General features: G+C 45.9%; 1 protein-coding gene across 3 annotated transcripts; it reads left to right on the forward strand.

Moving 5' to 3' along the window:
* The first annotated feature begins 1,561 nt into the window (after positions 1–1,561).
* Positions 1,562–18,021, forward strand: CGREF1 (cell growth regulator with EF-hand domain 1). Of its 3 annotated transcripts, none has more exons than XM_005212945.5 (6): positions 1,562–1,663; positions 14,798–14,888; positions 15,930–15,995; positions 16,073–16,143; positions 16,283–16,407; positions 16,902–18,021. In XM_005212945.5, the coding sequence occupies exons 2-6, from the start codon at positions 14,809–14,811 to the stop codon at positions 17,346–17,348; spliced, it is 789 nt and encodes a 262-aa protein (XP_005213002.2). In that variant the 5' UTR covers positions 1,562–1,663; positions 14,798–14,808; the 3' UTR covers positions 17,349–18,021.
* The last annotated feature ends 692 nt before the right edge of the window (positions 18,022–18,713 follow it).

Consider the following 18,713-nt stretch of genomic DNA (forward strand, 5'->3'; position numbering starts at 1 on the left):
TATTGTCTCACAGTTCTGGAAACTGGAAATCCAAGATCAAAGTGCCAGAAGGATTGGTTCCTTCTGAGACCAATGAGGAAGACTCTATTCCACACCTCTCTTCTTGCTTCTGGGGGTTCCCTGGAAATCTCCAGCATTCCTTGGCATGTAGAAGCTTCACTCTAATTTCTGCCCAAATCTCACATGCTGTTCTTCCTGTGTGTGTTTGTGTGTGTAAGAGAGAGAGAGGGAGGGAGGGAGGAAAGAGAGAGTATGTGTGTGTGTGTGTATGCGCACATGCCTGTGTATGTGTGTCCAAATTTCCACTTTTTATTGGAAAAAAAATATTGGATTAGGGACCCAACCTACTCCAGTATGACCCCATATTCACTAATTATATCTGCAACCACCCTATTTCCCAATACAGTCACCTTCTGAGGTACTAGGGGTTAGGACTCTAACATACGAATTTTTGAGGTACAGAATTCAACCCAGGAGAGATAGTGATGGAAGCTATGTGAATGGAAGAACACATGAGCAGATGGGGAATGAGGAAAGAGCCCAGAGGAACTCCATGACACAGAAGAAACTAAAAAGAAATGACTGGAGAGAGAGGAATAGTGTCGGCAAAACCAACGATACCATGACCAAAGGAGGTAGTGTCCAGCAGTGTCCACCACAGGAAGGAGGACCAGGTGACTTTGATGAGAGTGAGTTTGTTGTTGCAATGGACTCTGATGAGAAGGAGCTGATCCGGAGAGGGAGAAGTTGAAGATTCCAGGGAGATAAGTCATTCACTAAAAAGGTCCTGACCCAGTGAGTGAGAAAGTAGTCTGAAGCCTCATTGGAGGAACTGGCCACTGTGAGAAAACTGGGGATACTCCATTTAACCGCAAAGCTACAAACACACACTGCATCACTGTACCGGCAAACCATCGCCCTTAAGATGATGCTTTCCCAGGTCCCCTCCCCCCACCGTGGCTCAGATGGAGCGACCTCTCAGGGATGTGCAGTCACAGTCACACAATGATACCTTCACTGGAAGCCGACAGCTGCAAGTGTCACCTGAGCATCACAAACAGGAAGAGTTCACACAGATACCCTAACAGACACACTACTAACATCCTGTACTGTCACACACCCAGTCAGCCAGTCATGCACCGACCAAACTCTCTCAAGTACTGTCATACTGGATACACGGCCACACACAACACCCCTCCCTACGGTGTCACCAGCCCCTCATCCACACAGCTACATACACAGTCACAATTCCACAGGCTAACAGTAAGTTACCTTCTGTCTTGTCACACACATCTGGGTCCCAGCAGGGAGTGGGCCCCCCAGTTAAATATGCTTCTTATATACATCAACTTCATCATCTGTCTCTCTGCCTCTCTAGTTGTCTGTATCTGTCACGCGCGCACACCCACATACATATATATACACACACCACACACTCTCGCCGGGTGTGGGCCGGGGTCTGCGGGGCGGGGCAGGGATCCTGCCCGCAGCGCTGGCGCTCGGGACTCTGCCCGGGCCAGGGCGGCGGCCGCAACCCGGACGGCGACGTGGAGCGGCCACGTGGAGCGGTCCGGGGGAGGGCCGGGCGGCGGGAGCCGAGGCGCGGCGGCGGCGGCGGCGCACAGCCTCCAGCGACGACCCAGACGGACCGGCGCCGCCGCAGGTGGGTGCGAGCCCCGCCCGGTGGGTGGCCTGGGATCCCGCCGCGGGCAGCCGGGCGATGCTGCGCGCCGCGGGGCTGGACCGCGGGCGGGGGTGGCCTCCTGGCTCCGGGCCGGATGCTGAAGGCGCAGTCCCTCCGCATCCCTTGCGGCTCGGACGCAGCAGGAGCGCCGGCTCCAGCCTCTGGGCCCCTCTCCGAGGTTACCCCTGAGAGCAGGTAGAGGGAAGGCCTGGAAAGGGAGACCTGAGACCTGAGCTCCTTGGCGACGATGGGTCGGGGTGGGGGTGGGGAGGGTGAAGTTCATCATCCCCCCAAAGGCTTTTCCCTTCTGGTCTTATTCGTTGCTCTGACAATCCCGGGGGGAGGGGAGGCTGGCAGGAGTTTCATCCTCATTTGACAGAGGAGGAGAAGGAAGAACCGAGGGTTATCACCCTGATGGAAATGGCAGGGGAGCCCAGCTCTAAGGTGTGGGACTTCTTGGTCTGTATAGCCATTGCCTCTTCTCTTGCGAGGGGGTGGGGTTGTGCTAGAGTCACAGGCGGCTCTGGAGGGAAGAGTTAAGGGAGAAGATTGAGTTCCAAATAACTTCCAACAGTATTAGCTGGAAATGGAATGGATGCCCTGTGAGGTGCCAGGCTCCTATCCTGGGAAGTCCAGTGGAGGCTGATGGCCATTGACAGGGGTGCTGTGCAAGTAGTTTTGCACTAGATGGAAAGTCAAGCAATGAAAAGGCTCTCCCACATCCTAGAGTCTCTGAAATATTCAGGGAGCAATACTCACTGCCAATCACTCTACCTACATTTTCCAGTGCATCCTCCCTGAGCCCCTTCCAGATAGATAACGTTATCCTCATTTTTTGGGGGGGAGGGGGGTTGTATTTTTTAGGCCTCACTATGGGGCATGATGGAAAAGGCGATGGCACCCCACTCCAGTACTCTTGCCTGGAAAATCCCATGGATGGAGGAGCCTGGTAGGCTGAAGTCCATGGGGTTGCTCAGAGTCGGACAGGACTGAGCAACTTCACTCTTACTTTTCACCTTCATGCATTGGAGAAGGAAATGGCAACCCACTCCAGTATTCTTGCCTGGAGAATCCCAGGGACAGGGGAGCCTGGTGGGCTGCTGTCTATGGGGTCGCACAGAGTCGGACACGACTGAAGTGACTTAGCAGTAGCAGTAGCAGTATGGGGCATGAGGGGCTTCCCAGGTGGTCAGTGGTAAAGAACCTGCCGGCCAATGCAGGAGAGGTAAGAGACACCAGTTCCATCCCTGGGTGGGGAAGATCCCCTGGAGGAGGGCATGGCAACCCACTCCAGTATTCTTGCCTGGGAAATCCCATGGACAGAGGAGCCTGGCGGCTACAGTCCATAGAGTCAGGCAGAGTCGGACACGACTGAAGCGACTTAGCATGCACATGGGGCATGAGGGATATTAGTTTCCCAACGAGGGATCAAATCTGAGTCCCCGGAAACCAAGGCCCCTGCACTGGGAGCACAAGGTCTTAACCACTGGACTGCAAGAGAAGTCCCTATCCTCATTTTTTAGAGTGGAGGCCCCACAACACCTGCCGAGATCACACTGTTAGTACTATGACAGACTGGATTTGATTGGAATTCCAACTCCAAGGCCAGGCTCTCCTGCTATGCACTGATGCAAAGGCTGGAAGAAATCAAATACTGGAGGGTCATTGTGAATGTGTGTGTGTGTGTGTGTGTGTGTGATGTAAATAACTTTATTGGATTATATAACAACTCTAATAATTGTGGTGGCTTTTCTGTGGTCATTAGGGTAAATTGTGTTTAACCACATTGTAGTTATAGAAAATTATTAGGAACATATTTATTTGACAGGAAGTTTTCAATAACTGCTTTATTTCTGTTGCTTACAAGGGCTTCCCGGGTAGCTCAAATGGTAAAGAATCTGCCCACAATGCAGGAGACCCAGGTTTGATCCCAGAGTCAGGAAGATCCCCTGGAGAAGGACATGGCAAACAACTCTTCAATAAATAGTTAGAAATGTGAAAGGGTGAAGAAATCACATTACACCAACCTCATTAAATGTTACTTGAGCTGCCTTAGCCTGGTGGTGCTGGTGGTTTAGTCACTCAGTTGTGTCCGACTCTTTGTGACACCATGGACTGTAGCCCATCAGGCTCCTCTGTTTTTGAGATTTCCCAGGCAAGATACTGGAGTGGGTTGCCATACCTTCAACAGGGAATCTTCCCAATGCAGGGATCGAACCTGCATTACAAGTGTATTCTTTACCGACTGAGCCAGCAGGGAAGCATGTCTTAGTCTGGCTTCCTTTAAATCATAGAGGTGAGTTATCTGGGCTAAAAATGTCCCATTTGGAAGCATGACTTAGGAGAATATTACTGAGATGACACTGAAAGCCCATATGCAGTTATTTGCTTCTGCAGTGGACTGCAACCAGAGTGTTAAGGTTGTTAGGAAGGTCCAAGATATTTCAGGTAAGGGATGAAACAGCTTGGGCAAAAGAACTGCAAGGTGAAAGTGAAAAGTATTTCCACATACTCCTGAACCCATCTGTTTGAAGCAAAATGTTAGGATGATGGAAATTTGGAAGATGAGTCTAAAAATGGTAACATGATATCTGATCAGAGAAGGCCTTGAATGTTCAGGTGAAGACTGAACTATAATAGAAATAGGGACCCACTGAAAGTTTTGGAGCAGTGGAGTTCCAGCAAAAGATTACTCTGATGTGGGTGTGGTGGTGGTTTGGTCACTAATTCGAATCTGACTCTTGCCACCCCATGGACTGTAGCCCACCAGGCTCCTTTGTCCATGGAATATTCAAGCAAGAATATTGGAGTGGGTTGCCATTTCCTTCTCCAGGGGATCTTCCCGACCCAGGGACGGAACCTGGGTCTCCTACATTGCAGGCAGATGCTTTACTGACTGAGCCACCAGGGAAGCGGATGTGGCTATGGAGGGTTCTTTAAAACAAGAAGCTATCAGAGACAGGGACAAGAATAAGACTCCTTGTGCAAGGAGTAATTCGTTATCCACTTAGTATTCACTGGAACTCTGTGAAGTAAGTATTATTATTATATCCATCCTGCAGATAAGTTTACTGAGGGATAATTAACCTACTCAAGGTCACAGGGACAGTCTGTGGTGCAGCTGGGATCTGAACTTAGGTCTGGCTGGTTCCATAGCCCTGTCCACTGCACATGCTGAATAGTTGCCTGCATGTGACAAATACATAGGACCAAGAGGAGGAAAATAAGAGTAATTCATGTGGGCAGGGTTCAGGACCAGGTCATCCTTTTCAGGGCCCAATATAAGAAAATATTGAGAATTTCAAGACAGAGACAGCAGAACCTTAGTCTAAGCCCAGGGCCCTTCTGAGAGCAGAGTCCTGTGTGACTTCCAAGAAGCCAATCTATCATTATGACAACTGACAAATCGCCTCAAAGCTTAGTGGCCGAAAACAATAGCATTGACTATACCTGTGAGTGTACATTCTGTGCAGGACTGTGAAGACAAGCTCAGTTCTGCTCCGGCAGTGTTGGCTGGGATAGCTGGAAGGCTGGGGCTTGGAATCATCTGCAGTTTTGCTCTCTCACCTGCCTGGCCCTTGGGTGGGAAGTGAGCAGCTGGGAGCTGCAGGAATCACAACCAGGACCTCTCAAGCATCCCTCTCCTTATGTGCTTCCTCCGAGTGGTCTTTTCAGCACAGCAGACTTCTTCCACAGTGGTTCAAGGTGTAACTGTATGTCAAGAGAGGGAGAGAGAGAGAGCCAGAACCAGGCACAAACCCTGTTGCCTTTTATGACTCAGACTTGGAGGTCACGTGGCATCATTTCCGCTGTTCATTATAAGTGAGTTCCTAAGTCCGGATCACATACAAGGAAAGGCAAATTTGACTTCAGCTATTTCTCACAAGAAAGACTTGGTAAAAAAAAAAAAAAGAAAGAAAGACTTGGTAGATATGTTTTTCTTTTTTTTCCCTTTCCTTTTTTTCTGTATTTTATTTGATTTTTATTGGGGTATAATGGCTTTACAATGTTGTGTTAGTTTCTGCAGTACAATGAAGTAAATCAGCTATTTGTTGTTTAGTTGCTAAGTTGTGACTGACAGTTTTGCGACCCCATGGACTATAGCCCTCCAGGCTCTACTATCCCTGGGATTTTCCAGGCAAGAATACTGGAGTGGGTTGCCATTTCCTTCTCTAGGGGGTCTTCTCGACCCAGGGATCGAAACTGCATCTCCTACATTGTCAGGCAGGTTCTTTGCCACAGTGCCATACATATACATGTATCCCCTCCCTCTTGAACCTCCCTTCTACCCCCTCATCCCATCTCTCTAGGTCATCACGGAGCATCGAGCTGTGAGCTCCCTGTGCTGTACAGCAGCCTCCCACTAGCTAGCTATGGTAGTGTATATACACCAAGGCTACTCTTCCAACTCATCCCACCCTCCCCTTCCCTCACTGAGGGTAGACAGGTTTTTCAAACCAGCACCGTTGACCTAATGAGTGACTGGATCTGATGGGTGCTTCTCCTTTATGCCTGAACGGCTCCCACCAGTCATTCTTTGTAGTTTCCAAAAGGCAACTCCTAGTGGTGATAATGCATTAAGCCTGGATAATAGGTTTTGGCAGCTCTGGGGGATTTAAATTATTCCTGTGCCTCCTGTTGGCCCAGGTCTCGACAGTAAACAGATGGGGAGGAGAAAACAATTTAAAGATATCCAGGTGGGGAGACCAGAATGGTAGGTATGTGTGAAGCCCCTGCAGAGCAGTCCAGAAAAACTTCTGGGAGGAAAATTGCCTTATTGTATAATATCACCAGGTGCCGCGTTTTACACATCTTGTCTTATCGAACCTTCACCACACCCTGAGAGATGCTCTCATCATCCTCATGTTACAGATCAAGGTTCCAAAACACAGAAGTCACACAGTTGGTGAGTTTCAGAGTCTGCATTTGAACTTAGGCCAGCCTGAGGTTAGGGCCCATACCGTTAAACTTTGGGCTACATCCCCTATTCCTTAGCAATTCTGTGTTTCTGTTTTTCTCTTAAATTGTCGTTTTAACATTTGTATCTTTTCCTATTTATATAAATATGTAGTGTTATGGAGAAAAAAGAATGAGTAATTTTACCTAATATTATCATCTTACTTACAAGTTAGTGCCTACCATATAGTAGTGTGCTCATTAAATATAAGAATTGAAGAGAACTAGCCCTTATTCTATAGACTTATATTGACACTTGCCTTCCCTACGAAGGCTCACCTCCTTTGTCCTTGTCACCAAAGGTCTTGACTTGGGCTGCTGCTTCCCATGGCGTCCTCTGCCTCATCCAGACCAAAGTCTATGCCTACTGTCGTTCTCCTTTTGGCCTCTTCTGGCCAGCTGGCCTATTCAACCATTTTGTGCCCCTATTTCTACCCTAGAGCCTGGAGCCCTCAGCCTCCTATCTTCAAACCCGTAGCACACTGGGTACCAAGAATTGGGTGAGGCAGCCCTCCTGTCCACTCACCTAGACCCTTGCTAAGCCATTGCTTCCTAACCAGAAACCCACTGTGGGCAGGGCCTTTTCTCTGATCCTCACCCTCACATAATGCTGCAGTTCTTGGATTTTCACTCAGTCTCCATGGGGTTTCCATGGAGATTTCTATCTCAAAGCCCCTACTGGGAGTGGTGGTGAACAGCACATCCTGAAAACCCTAATAGCTTTGAACGCTGTTCCCTCCAGTCCTTCATCACTTGTCTTCTGAACTTGATTCATGATTTCTTTCATAATACAGAAGTTCATACTTTTAATATACTCAAATCTGTCCATTTTTTTCCTTTAAAACAAATTTAGAAATATTTATCATTTTTAATGGCTCTGTCACATAGTATGATTTGCTTAGCCTGTCTAAATGTTACACATTCAGGTTGTTTACAGTGCTTTGACTGCTATTAATAGCACAGCTATAAATATCTTTATAATTTCTTTTCTATTTGTGTTCTTCCTTATGTAATCCTCAGGATGACACTGTTAGATCAGAGTTTTATGCTAATTAATTGGCAGGTTGCTCTACTGCCGGGGTCCAGCCCCGGCTGATCCAGGGAGTTTGAAGCGGGGACGGCGTCATCGAGGATCAGGATACAATAGCTTCAATTAGATATTAATTAAAGATGTAAAGAGTAATAGGATGAGGATAGCTCAGTAGGAAAAATCAGTGGAGAAAAGAGGCTGAGTAGCTTGGTTTACGCGGGAGACCAATAAAACTTCAAGACAAGAAGCTTGCACCACTTACGTAGGTCGCAGGCGTCCTTCCGTTCTCCCGAAGGAGAGGAGACACTGAGGCCTCCCCGGTCAGATCTTAGAAGCCCAGACAAAATTAGTAAGCTTGGTGGGTTCCACACTCCAGATGGAGACTCAGCCAGAGTGTAAGAGAGACAGCGACATGGGGAGACCAGTATTTTGAGAAACTGATCCCAATTCTTTATTTTCCATGGTCTACTTTTATACACTGAGATGTTATGCAAAAGTCACGCGGGGTTAGCAGTCCTGACTTTTATCAAAGTCAGGTGCTTCATACAAATGTATACAGAGGTCTTAGGGGTGTTACATCATCTTCTGGCCAGGGGGCCTGCTGACAATTTATGACCCTCTCCTTGTGACAGCAGTCAGTCAACCAGGACACTTATTTCTCCAGGGGTGATTATTCTTAAAACAGACGCCACCCAAATAAAGTTACATTCCTATAGGGTGAGGGTATAGTAGGTTTTAGTTAAGGAAAGAGTTTACTTAGCCTAAGGTCTAACGTGATTTATATCAAAGGTTAATACTTATTTCTTCTATATATTCATTAATGTGTGTAAGGGCAGGGGATGTGGAGACTTAGCAACAAACATTGGCTCAACAAATGAAAAACCCTTCACCAATACAGTTTCTAATCAGCCCACTATACTTATACTAATGGTTTTCTAACTTTTCTAAGGAACCTGTTTTTAGAAGGTTTAAAGCCTCTCGTGCCTCTCACAGTTGGGAGGCTGTGAGCAATCACATGTGGCCGGACAAGCCTGTCAGGCAGGCTAGAGAACCTTCAGAGGAGTTTGTAGGTTAAAACACTCTTGTCATGCCCAGGAGTTTTTATTAACTGGAGCTCTAAGTTAACTCCTTCTCCGAAAGAGGTGGTGGGGGACAGCCCCTCGTAAAGTCAGAGGTGTAGGTGAGAGTACAAAGTAGTAAAGTGGGCAGGCTCTGGTTTTGGGGGTGGATGCTCAAGAATTTCCAGGGGGACTCCTGAGGCTTGATCCCACCTTTGCGTATGTCGAGCCTCCTTCCTCATGACCTTTGCCACGGGCCGAGTGCCTCACTCTGGCCCCCAACACTCTAGAAATAGTTCAGGTTTATAGCTTTAGTTTATAGTTTATAGCTCCTAAAACAATATAGGTTAATACTCATAATTCAATTTCTTCAAGGGTTGTAGGACTTTTAGAATTTGAAAAAAAAAGCAAAATTTGCTATTTCTTTTGATGTCAGTTTTGATGTTAAGTTTTTCTAGGAAAATGGCTATATCTGCTAAGTTTACAACTGTCTTCTATTTCTACAGTTATGTCTGCTTTTAATTCCTAATGTTGTTTATTTGTGCCTTTTCTCTTTGTTCTTAATGAAAATTGTTGGACGTTTTCTAACTTATTACTCCTTTTGAAGAAACACAGCTGTTTAGCTTTGGACGATCCTCTGTAGAAGGAAATGGCAATCCACTCCAGTACTCTTGCCTGAAAAATCCCATGAACAGAAGAGCCTGGTGGGCTACGTATAGTCCAGTCCGTGGAGTTGCAAAGTCAAACATGACTGGAGTGACTTAGCACACACAGATAGATGCATACTCCTTTCTATTGTATTTTAAATTTATTCTATCTTTTGTTATTTCATTTCTTTTAATTTCTTTAGGTTTATTCTCTTTTACTAGCTTCTTGAGTTGGAAACTTAACTCATTAGCTTTTAGCCTTTCTTTTAAGTTTTTAAGTCAATTCATTTCCCCTCTGTTTTAGCTATGTATCTTGCTTTGATGTAAATGTTTCCAGTATTATTCAATTTTAAGTACTGAAAAATTTCCATTATGATATTTTTCTCTGATGTATATTTAAATGTGCCTTTTACAGTTTTTATATAACTTATAATTTTTTTTTTTTGGCTGTACTATGCAGCTTGTGGAATCTTAGTTCCCCAACCAGAGACCCAGACCCTCATCAGTGAAAGCCCAGAGTTCTAACCACTATACTGCCAGAGAATTCCCTAAATGAGATTTTTTACATCATTTTTGTTACTGATTCCTAATGTAATTGCTTTTAATCTCATAACAGTATGAGACTGATTCTTTAATACTTGTTGAGTCACATTCTTTGGCCTTCTGCTTTTCAGTTTTTATAAATAATCCACATGTGTTGAGAATATGCATTTGCTAAGTGACTGGAGTTGGGTTTTCTATTTGTCCATTAGCTCAACTTTAGTAAATGTTTTATCCAATCATCTGTCTACGTTTTTACTAATTTGTAGTCTATTTAATCTTTCAGATACTGTTTGATATATGTTAAATTCTCCCCCATAATAGCAGATTAGATTTTTCTGATTGAGTTTATGCCAGCTTTTTTTCTAAAGACTTTGTTTTAGAGCAGTTCTAAGTTTGCAGCAAAACTGAGAAGTTTCCCATATAATTCCCTATATACGCACAGCCTTGTCCATTATCACTACGCCCACCAGAATGGTACATGATGAATTGAGAACTTAAACTGACACAGCATAATCATCCAAAGTCCACAGTCAACCACAGGGTTCATCCTTGGTGTTGTACATTCTATGGGTTTGAACAAATTCCCTGGAGGAGGAAATGGCAACCCACTCCAGTATACTTGCTTGGGAAATCCCATGGACAGAGGAGCCTGGCAGGCTACAGTCCATGGGGTCACAAAGAGTTGGGCATGAGTTAGCAGCTAAATAACAATAGGTGTGTAGTGTTATGCCATTTATCATTTTAGATGTTTTTAGGCTATGTTATTAGGTATCTACAGGTTCAGAATTATTATACCTTCCTAGGGGATTAAATTTTCATGCATTTTATAATGACATGCTTTTATCTATAATAATGCTTTTCACCTTAAGGTCCATTTATTCTAATATTGATAAAGCTATGTTGGTTTTCTTTTCTCTAGTATTGCTTTATGTATCCTTTTCCCACCATTTTGCTTTCAACTTTTCTGTGTTAATCTCTTAATCTCTTGAAAATTGCATGTGATTTGTATGTTGTTTTATGTAATTTTGATAATCTCTATTTCTTAACTGATGAATTTATACAATTTATGTTTATTATGATTACTGATACACTTGGATCTATTTTACTATCTTATTTTATGCTTTCTACTTGTCTTCCTTTTTAATCATTTAATTCATTTTTAGCTTCTCTTTTTTCTGTTTTCCTGCCTTCCTTTGGAATGATTTTAAAAAATTTCCATTCCTTTTTTTTCTGCTTGTTTGAGGTCAAACATTTCATTTCTATCTTTTAGCGGTTATTAGAAAAATTTTACATGCATAGTTAACAGTTGATCATTATGTCCACTGTCTTCCCAAAAAACTGTCCTCACCTTATATCTTAATGTTGTCCAATAATGTAGCTCCCACCATCTTTTTTTGCCCCATATAGTAATATAATTATAATTGTTTAACAATCTTTGTTAGATTTCCCCACATTCTGATTTGTGTGTGTGTGTGTGGTTGCGCTGGGTCTATTTTTGCGAGCAGGCTTTCTCTAGTTGCGCAAGCTAGGGCTACTCTTCATGGGAGTGCACTGGCTTCCTGATGTGATGGTTTCTCTGTGGAACACAGGCTCCAGGTGCATGAGCTGCAGTAGTTGCTGCACGCTGGCTCAATAGTTATGGTTCACAGGCTTAGTTGCTCTGCTCAGTGTGGAATCTTCCCAGGCCAGGGATTGAACCTGTGTCCCCTGCATTGGTAGTCAAATTCCTATCCACTGTACCACCAGAGAAGTCCCATTCTGATTTCTTCTTTCACCCTTTTCCCATGCATTCCAAATGTTCCTTCTGGGATCATTTTCCTTCTTCCTGAGTTATACCTCTTAGAATTTTCTTTAATAGAGAACTGTTGGTGGTAAATTCTGTTATCTAAAATTTGTCAAACATTTTTTGTTTAATCTCATTCTTAAAAGATAATTTTGCTGAGAATAAAAATCTAAAATGGCAATTTCCCCCACCTTTTTTGACACATTGAAATATTATACTACTGTGTTCTGGCATCACTGTTGCTGTTGTGAAATCAGCTGTCCATCTAATTATTCTTCCTTTTAGGTGATTTGTCTTTTCAGTTTGAGTACTTTTGAGATCTTCTCTTTTTCTTGGTTTTCTGTTTTTTCAGAACAGCAATTCTAGATGTGTATTTCTGTTTATTTAATCTGCCTGGGCTTGTTGGGCTTCCTGGATGGGAGTTAGTGTTTTGCAACATAGTAGAATAATCTCAGCTACTATTTCTTCAAATTCTGTTTTTAATCCAATTTTCTCTATTATCTCCTCCATGCTACTTTGTTTTATATTTTATATGTCTTTGACTCAATTAACTGTACTCTGGACCATTTATTTAGATCTATTCTCCAGTTCACTAATTCTTACATCATCTGTGTCTAATTTATTTAACTCACTCATTGCATTTAAAAGAGAATCAATCTTTTCTTTGTATAAGTTACATTTTGAGAGGATAGCTATTTGAATCCCAAAGATATGTAAGGAATCTCCTGTTAGTCTCTTCACATTGAATGGGCCCAAGCATTCTTTATCTCTGGTCTTTGCTATTGCATGAAGCATTCAGCTGATAATTCATGTTCAGTTGGCTTGGTTTGGCAGATACCCTAGGCAAAAGTTGACTTCAAGCACAGTTTTCCCCCAGGGATTACTGTTTCCACTGTGCCTTTATGCTCTGGGTATTTCTTACTTTCTTGCCAACTAAATGCATTTAAAAATATACTTTCTACTTTTATCTAACTTTGTAGTTACTTTCATTGGAATGTTTATTCTCATACTCCCAGACATGGAAGCCTGGATATTTTTCTAGTCCATCCTTTCATTGAGGTGTGTTCCCTGTGGCGGGACCGCTAAAGGTCCCCAAGCAGTATAGAGAGCTCAGTTCTGTCTCCCTTGGATGGGTCCAAGACCTATCTTCTCTCCTGGCTACAACAACTAAAGCCCAAGGATCTACGTTGCCAGCCAAAGTTCATGAACATTCTTATTTTTTTTTTAAATCTATATATTTACTTATTTTTGGTTACATTGGGTCTTGGCTGCAGCACAAAGGAACTTCTGTTGTGCTTGGTCTCAGTAGTTGAGGCGTGTGAGCTTAGTTGCCCCGCAGCATGTGGGATCTTAGTTCCTGGACCAGGGATTAAAACCATGTCCTCTGCATTGGAAGATGGATTCTTTACTGGATCACGAGGGGAGTCCCCATGAACAGCCTTAAGGCAGCTGTGCATCTACTTGACCACACCAACAAACCATGTAGATTTACTGTATCTTTTCGGGCCAACTTATGCATAGAAAAATGGGGACAGTGTCTATGACTTTCTGTAGCTTCACTTACTTGTGGTCTTCCATGCTCAAGACAGCTCTATTTGTGTAATAGCTACACAAGCATCTACCTGTTGGCCAGATGCTCACCAGCTTTAGGAAGATCTCTTAGGAAGATGATATCTTCCTTTACAGTGGTTCTGAACCTTGTCAGGGTCATGGAACTCCTTGAGAATTGGCTGAAAGCTATGCTCCTTTCTCCAGGAAAATTCAATGCCAGTCAGAACATAGGGCACTATTTCAGAGGGTTCCTAATTGTCTGCTGTAGATGATTAAGGACCTGTTGATTTATCTTCCTAGAAAGGAGTTTGAGGTTTCAGGCCTCAGCTCTGGAGGGCTTCTGCTTCCTCAGAAACTCACATGATATGTACACGATCCTGGAACTAATGAGAAAGCTTCTTGCTCTGTGCTTTGGTTGATCCTCTATTTGACTGTTTTTATTTAATCAATTGATTGTGCTGCCAATGGACCTACGCAATGTAGGCCTAAAAGAACATTTTTGTTTTTTTCCTTTATACTGAGATCTGGTTTCCCCAATTGCGTTTAGTAAATAGCAGTTCTTGGGACCACTGTTATATTGACCCTGATTTGTTGTGTTTTCAAACCTACCTGAGCGTTGACCTATTTCAAAGAGTCTGAGTTTCTTTTGATTTGTTCTTCAGTGAGTTTTTAATTAATGCAAACCAACAATTTGTTTCCCTTCCTATTTAAGGCTTTTTGTGACTCTCTGCACTTCTTTTTAAAAGATATTTATTTAACTGGCTACACCAGGTCTTCATTGCGGCATGTGGGATCTTTTAGTTTCAGGATGCAAACTCTTAGTTGTGGCCTGGTGGGATCTAGTTCCCCACCAGGGATTGAACCTAGGCCCCCTGCATTGGGAGCGTAGAGTCTTAGCCACGGGACGACCAGGGAAGTCCCACTCTTGGCATGTCTAGTTCGGCCTTTTTCTTAACCTCTCTGAACTAGTTTCCACCTGTAAAATAATTGGACTGAACTAAATCAGACATGCTTAAACTTCACTTCTCTGAGCACTCCCCCTGCCACACATTAATGTTACCTGTGAAATAGAGATTATTAGCATATCGTTTCTGTTTTATTTGGGTATCTTCCTCGAGGTTTTGTGCATTAATACTCTGCAGGGGTATGCAGGATGGAGTGGGGGATGATTATAGGAGCGGCAGTGAGGGCTAGTAGCTGTGACAAAAGTTGCTGTAACAGCTCCTGACAGCTCTCTGACATCACATGTCTGGAGTGACTTGGGCATGCACTTCTCTGGGGGGAACAGGAGTTGGGTGCAGGGAGAGGCTCCTGTCTGCAGCTCAGCTTCACCCAGCACAGGTCTGCAGTATGCCCTTTACATGCTGGATCTGAAATAAGATGTATTGGGGATCGCTGATGTCCTGTGTGGCTCCTCCCTGTGCAGGAGTCCTGTTCCCTGGATGGCAGGCAGAGGCAGAGGGAGGCGTTGCTGTCTAATCCATCGATCCCCACTCTGTGGCAGACCCCTTCCCTCTGCTTCCCTACTCCTGTTCCTACTTCCAGTTACAGGAAGGATGTTACCTGTGAAGATGAGAACGTTACTGCTGCTGCTCCTGCCCCTGAGTCAGGCTGCTCCCAAAGATGGCACCATGAGGTAATGGCATTCAGAGGGCAGGGCCATGGGCCGAGAGCAGGGGGAGTCTCAGGAGGGTGTGGTGTGGGCCCCTCTGGGAGCTGGGAGAGTGGGCATACACTCCTTGATTTCTGTGTCATCCCCACCACCTCAACCACTGCATTGTGCTTGTCGGAGTGTCCTCTCCAAAGTGGGCATCGACACCTGTTTTCTAGACTCACTTGGAAGTGGGAGCTCATTTCCAATGAGGTGTGAGGTTATGCGCTTCGGAAGGGGCTGCTTTTATCAGGAGCTTCTAACAGTAGAAGCTCCAAAGAAATAGAGATCCTTAGCATATCATTTGTGTTTTATTTGAGTATCTTCTTCGAGGTTTTGTGTATTAATACTATGCAGGGGGTATGCGGGCTGTGGTCAGGGGATGGATACACGAGTAGCAGCGAGGGCTGGCAGCAGTGACAAAAGTTGCTGTAACAGCTCCTGACAGTTCTCTGACATCACACGTCTGGAGTGACTTGAGCAAACAGGGATCCCTGTCCAGAACTATGAGAAAATCTTGAGCGTTATAAAAACCCTTGAGCAGATTGAAACTCTAAAACCAATGTCTACACCTCAACGTGGTGGGTGAAAAGGGTCCATTTTATGTTATAGAGCACATTGGGTCTATATAAAACTGGGCAGTACCAGGGCTCAGCTAGAGACCTGTCCCTTAACAACCAACATCACAGGAGAAGAGTTGCCACAATCCACATCGTCCTGCCACCCACTGTGTTGGTTTCCTGGGGCTCCACCTTGTGTCTACTGGGTGTGGCCTCCTCCAGCCACCACCTAACCAGATATTTTATTGGGATTTTCACTTAACATCTAAGCTAGGAATCTGCAAAGGCAGAATCTGGGGAGTAAGGTCGTGCTCCTGAGGCTCCCCCCAAGGCTTTTGGGGACCTGGAGAAGCAGCTCCTTTTGGGCCTGGGAGGTGATCTCTATCAGGAGCTTGGGAGTAGAAGGCTATGAGGCTGGGCCCTCGGGGAGGCTTTTTGCAAGGCCAGTCCTTCCCTCCCTCTCCAGGTTACACCCTGAAGCACAGCATCTGCCTCTGCCCAACCCCTTCGAGCCAGGCCAGGAGCAACTTCGGTGAGTAGGCTGGGGTGAAGCCAGGCCTGGGGCTGCAGACTGGTGTCTAGTGGGCTGATTTTCCATTTTTTTGCCAGACTTCTACAGAGCTACCTAAAGGGACTAGAGAGGATGGAAGAGGAGCCAGAGCACATGAGCCGAGAGCAGGGTAAGGGGCTGGGCCGATGGGACCAGTGGACGGGAGGCTCAGGGCAACCAGAGCTGGGACTGACATCAGGCGATCCCGTGACTCCTGCCTGATCCAGCTGTCCCCTGATGCCTCTTCTGATCCAGTTTCTCTTCCTTAGTTCTCCTCTACCTCTTTGCTCTCCACGACTACGACCAGAGTGGACAGCTGGATGGCCTGGAGCTGCTGTCCATGTTGACAGCCGCTCTGGCCCCTGGAGCTTCTGACTCTCCCACCACCAACCCGGTAAGCCCTTCTTCTTCTCCATGAAGAAGACCCAGCTCCTTGGGGATTTGGGTTTTTTTTTTATTTATTTATTTTTGGCTTCACTGGGTCTTCATTGCTGCAGGCGAGCTTTCTCTAGTTGTGGCAAGTAGGAGCTACTCTCCAGTTGTGGTCTTTGGGTTTCTCATTGTGGTGGCTTCTCTTGTCGCAGAGCACTGCCTAGGGTGCACAGGCTTCAGTAGTTGTGGTGTGTGGGCTTAGTTACCCCCAGGCACGTGGAATCTTCCTGGACCAGGGCTTGAACCCATGTCCCCTTCATTGGCAGGGGGATTCTTAACCACTGACCACCAGGGAAGACCACCAGGGAAGTCTGCTTTTGTTTTTGTCATCATGACTTTTTTTTTTAGTGAATCCCCTGTAAAAGGAGGGCTTAGAGCCCGCATGGCAGGGATGTAGGGTATATGGGGAGGGTCAGGGTTCCTGGGAGCATCCCGTCACTACAGACTCTTCCACAGGTGATCCTGGTAGTGGACAAGGTGCTGGAGACTCAGGACCTGAATGGGGATGGGCTTATGACCCCTGCAGAGCTTGTCAATTTCCCTGGAGAGGCTCCGAGGCACACAGAGCCCAGAGAGCCTCCGGAGCCACAAGATGTTGAGATGCAGCCTCTGTTGGCTAAAAGCCCATCGAGACAAGAAGAACATGACACTCTGAGTCCTGGAGAAGCAGCTGGAGGACAGGCAGAGGCCAGAAGGGAGTTCTTGGAGCCTGTACAGGAGGCTGGGGGACAGGCTGATGCTGTAAGAGAAGCCCCAGGCCCTGGAGGGGAGGTTGGGGGACAGGTAGAGACTGGGGACGCTGGAGAGAGAGCAGAAGAACTTCTAGGAGAAACACTGGGGTCTAAGAACTCCCCAAATGAGCTTGAGGTTCATGCTATTCAGCTGGAGAATAGTGAGATGTAAACCTTGAGGGTACAGGTTTGCACCACTAGAAGTCTCAGTGTTGGAACATAAGCTTTAAGGGTAGGGTGTGTATATTAGGATGACGACCACCTCTGTGCCCCCTCCTTGGCCCCAGTAGGTGGTAGGTCTTTCTGTGCAGTTCAGTTCAGTCTGTGCAGTTCAGGGAGACCCTAAGTTGAAGGGCAGCTTTAGGGCCCAGATGACCAATAAAGAACTGAATGAACCCATCCCCCTGGGCCATTGATCCTCTGGCCCAGCGTGCCCTGGCCTCAGACTGCAGGGGTCAGGGACCGGACAGGCCTCTTGGGAGGGCAGGAATTCAGTTTACCCAGTGTTCCTAGATGAGACACAGAAGAGTTCAGCACTAGGCCACAGCCAGCTGCAGACAACCGGGGAAGGGAGCTCAGCCTCTCCCCAGGGCCCAACCGCTGATGCACCCTCCTGTATTCAGGGCAGGTCTGCTCCATCACCCTGTATCGCTCCCCACACCTGAAAATATTAATAATAACTGCCACTTAGAGTGCCTAGTGCACACCAGGCATCATGCTGGGCATTTTATAGATTGTGATTTCACCCTCACCATAATTGTATGACCAGGTGCAATGATCTCTATTTGATGATAAAGAAATTGGGGAAGATGGAATTCAGTAACATACCCAAGGTGAAAGTGAAAGTCACTCAGTCGTGTCCTGCTCTTTGCAACCCCATACAGTTCATGGAATTCTCCAGGCCAGAATACTGGAGTGGGTAGCCTTTCCCTTCTCCAGGGGATCTTCCCAACCCAGGGACTGAACCCAGGTCTCCTGCATTGCGGGCGGATTCTTTACCAGCTGAGCCACAAGGGAAGCCCAAGAATACTGGAGTGGGTAGCCTATTCCTTTTCCAGGGGATCTTCCCAACCCAGGAATCGAACCAGGGTCTCCTGCATTGCAGGCAGATTCTTTACCAACTGAGCTATCAGGGAAACCCGTACCTAAGGTGACATAGCTAATTAGTGGCCGATTTGAATTCAGATCTGTCTGACCCTAAAACCCATACCTTTGATCACATTCTATGGCCTCACCCTGCTGCCCCAACTCCCACATGGACATTTGCTGATTCCCACATGCCTTCAGTCTGGGTCTCTCCCAGGGAAGGCACCACTGTATCCTGGGTCACATTTGTGGCCGAGGCACCTTCTTGACTCCAAGGCAACTTCCAGGGTGGGGCTTGGGGGAAGTTACTGGGGAGATATTTTTGGATTGCAGAGGCTCCACCAGACCACAGAGTAGGCTCCCTGCCTGCTGGCCTGTCAGGTTGCCTCAGCCACGTGGACATGCTTGTGGCCACTGGAGTCTTGTGACAGCACCAGCACCCAGAGGAGCT

The sequence above is a fragment of the Bos taurus genome, chromosome 11 (genome assembly GCF_002263795.3).
Source record: "Bos taurus isolate L1 Dominette 01449 registration number 42190680 breed Hereford chromosome 11, ARS-UCD2.0, whole genome shotgun sequence".
In the NCBI taxonomy this organism is placed as follows: domain Eukaryota; kingdom Metazoa; phylum Chordata; class Mammalia; order Artiodactyla; family Bovidae; genus Bos; species Bos taurus.

What these genes read in the sequence shown, in the direction of transcription:
- CGREF1 (XM_010810178.4), top strand. Translation starts at nt 6,548, where the DNA reads ATGTTACAGATCAAGGTTCCAAAACACAGAAGTCACACAGTTG. An exon ending in ACACAGAAGTCACACAGTTG is followed by an intron (nt 6,591 to 14,797) that starts GTGAGTTTCAGA and finishes TCCTACTTCCAG; the next exon opens with TTACAGGAAGGATGTTACCT. An exon ending in CCAGGCCAGGAGCAACTTCG is followed by an intron (nt 15,996 to 16,072) that starts GTGAGTAGGCTG and finishes TTTTTTTGCCAG; the next exon opens with ACTTCTACAGAGCTACCTAA.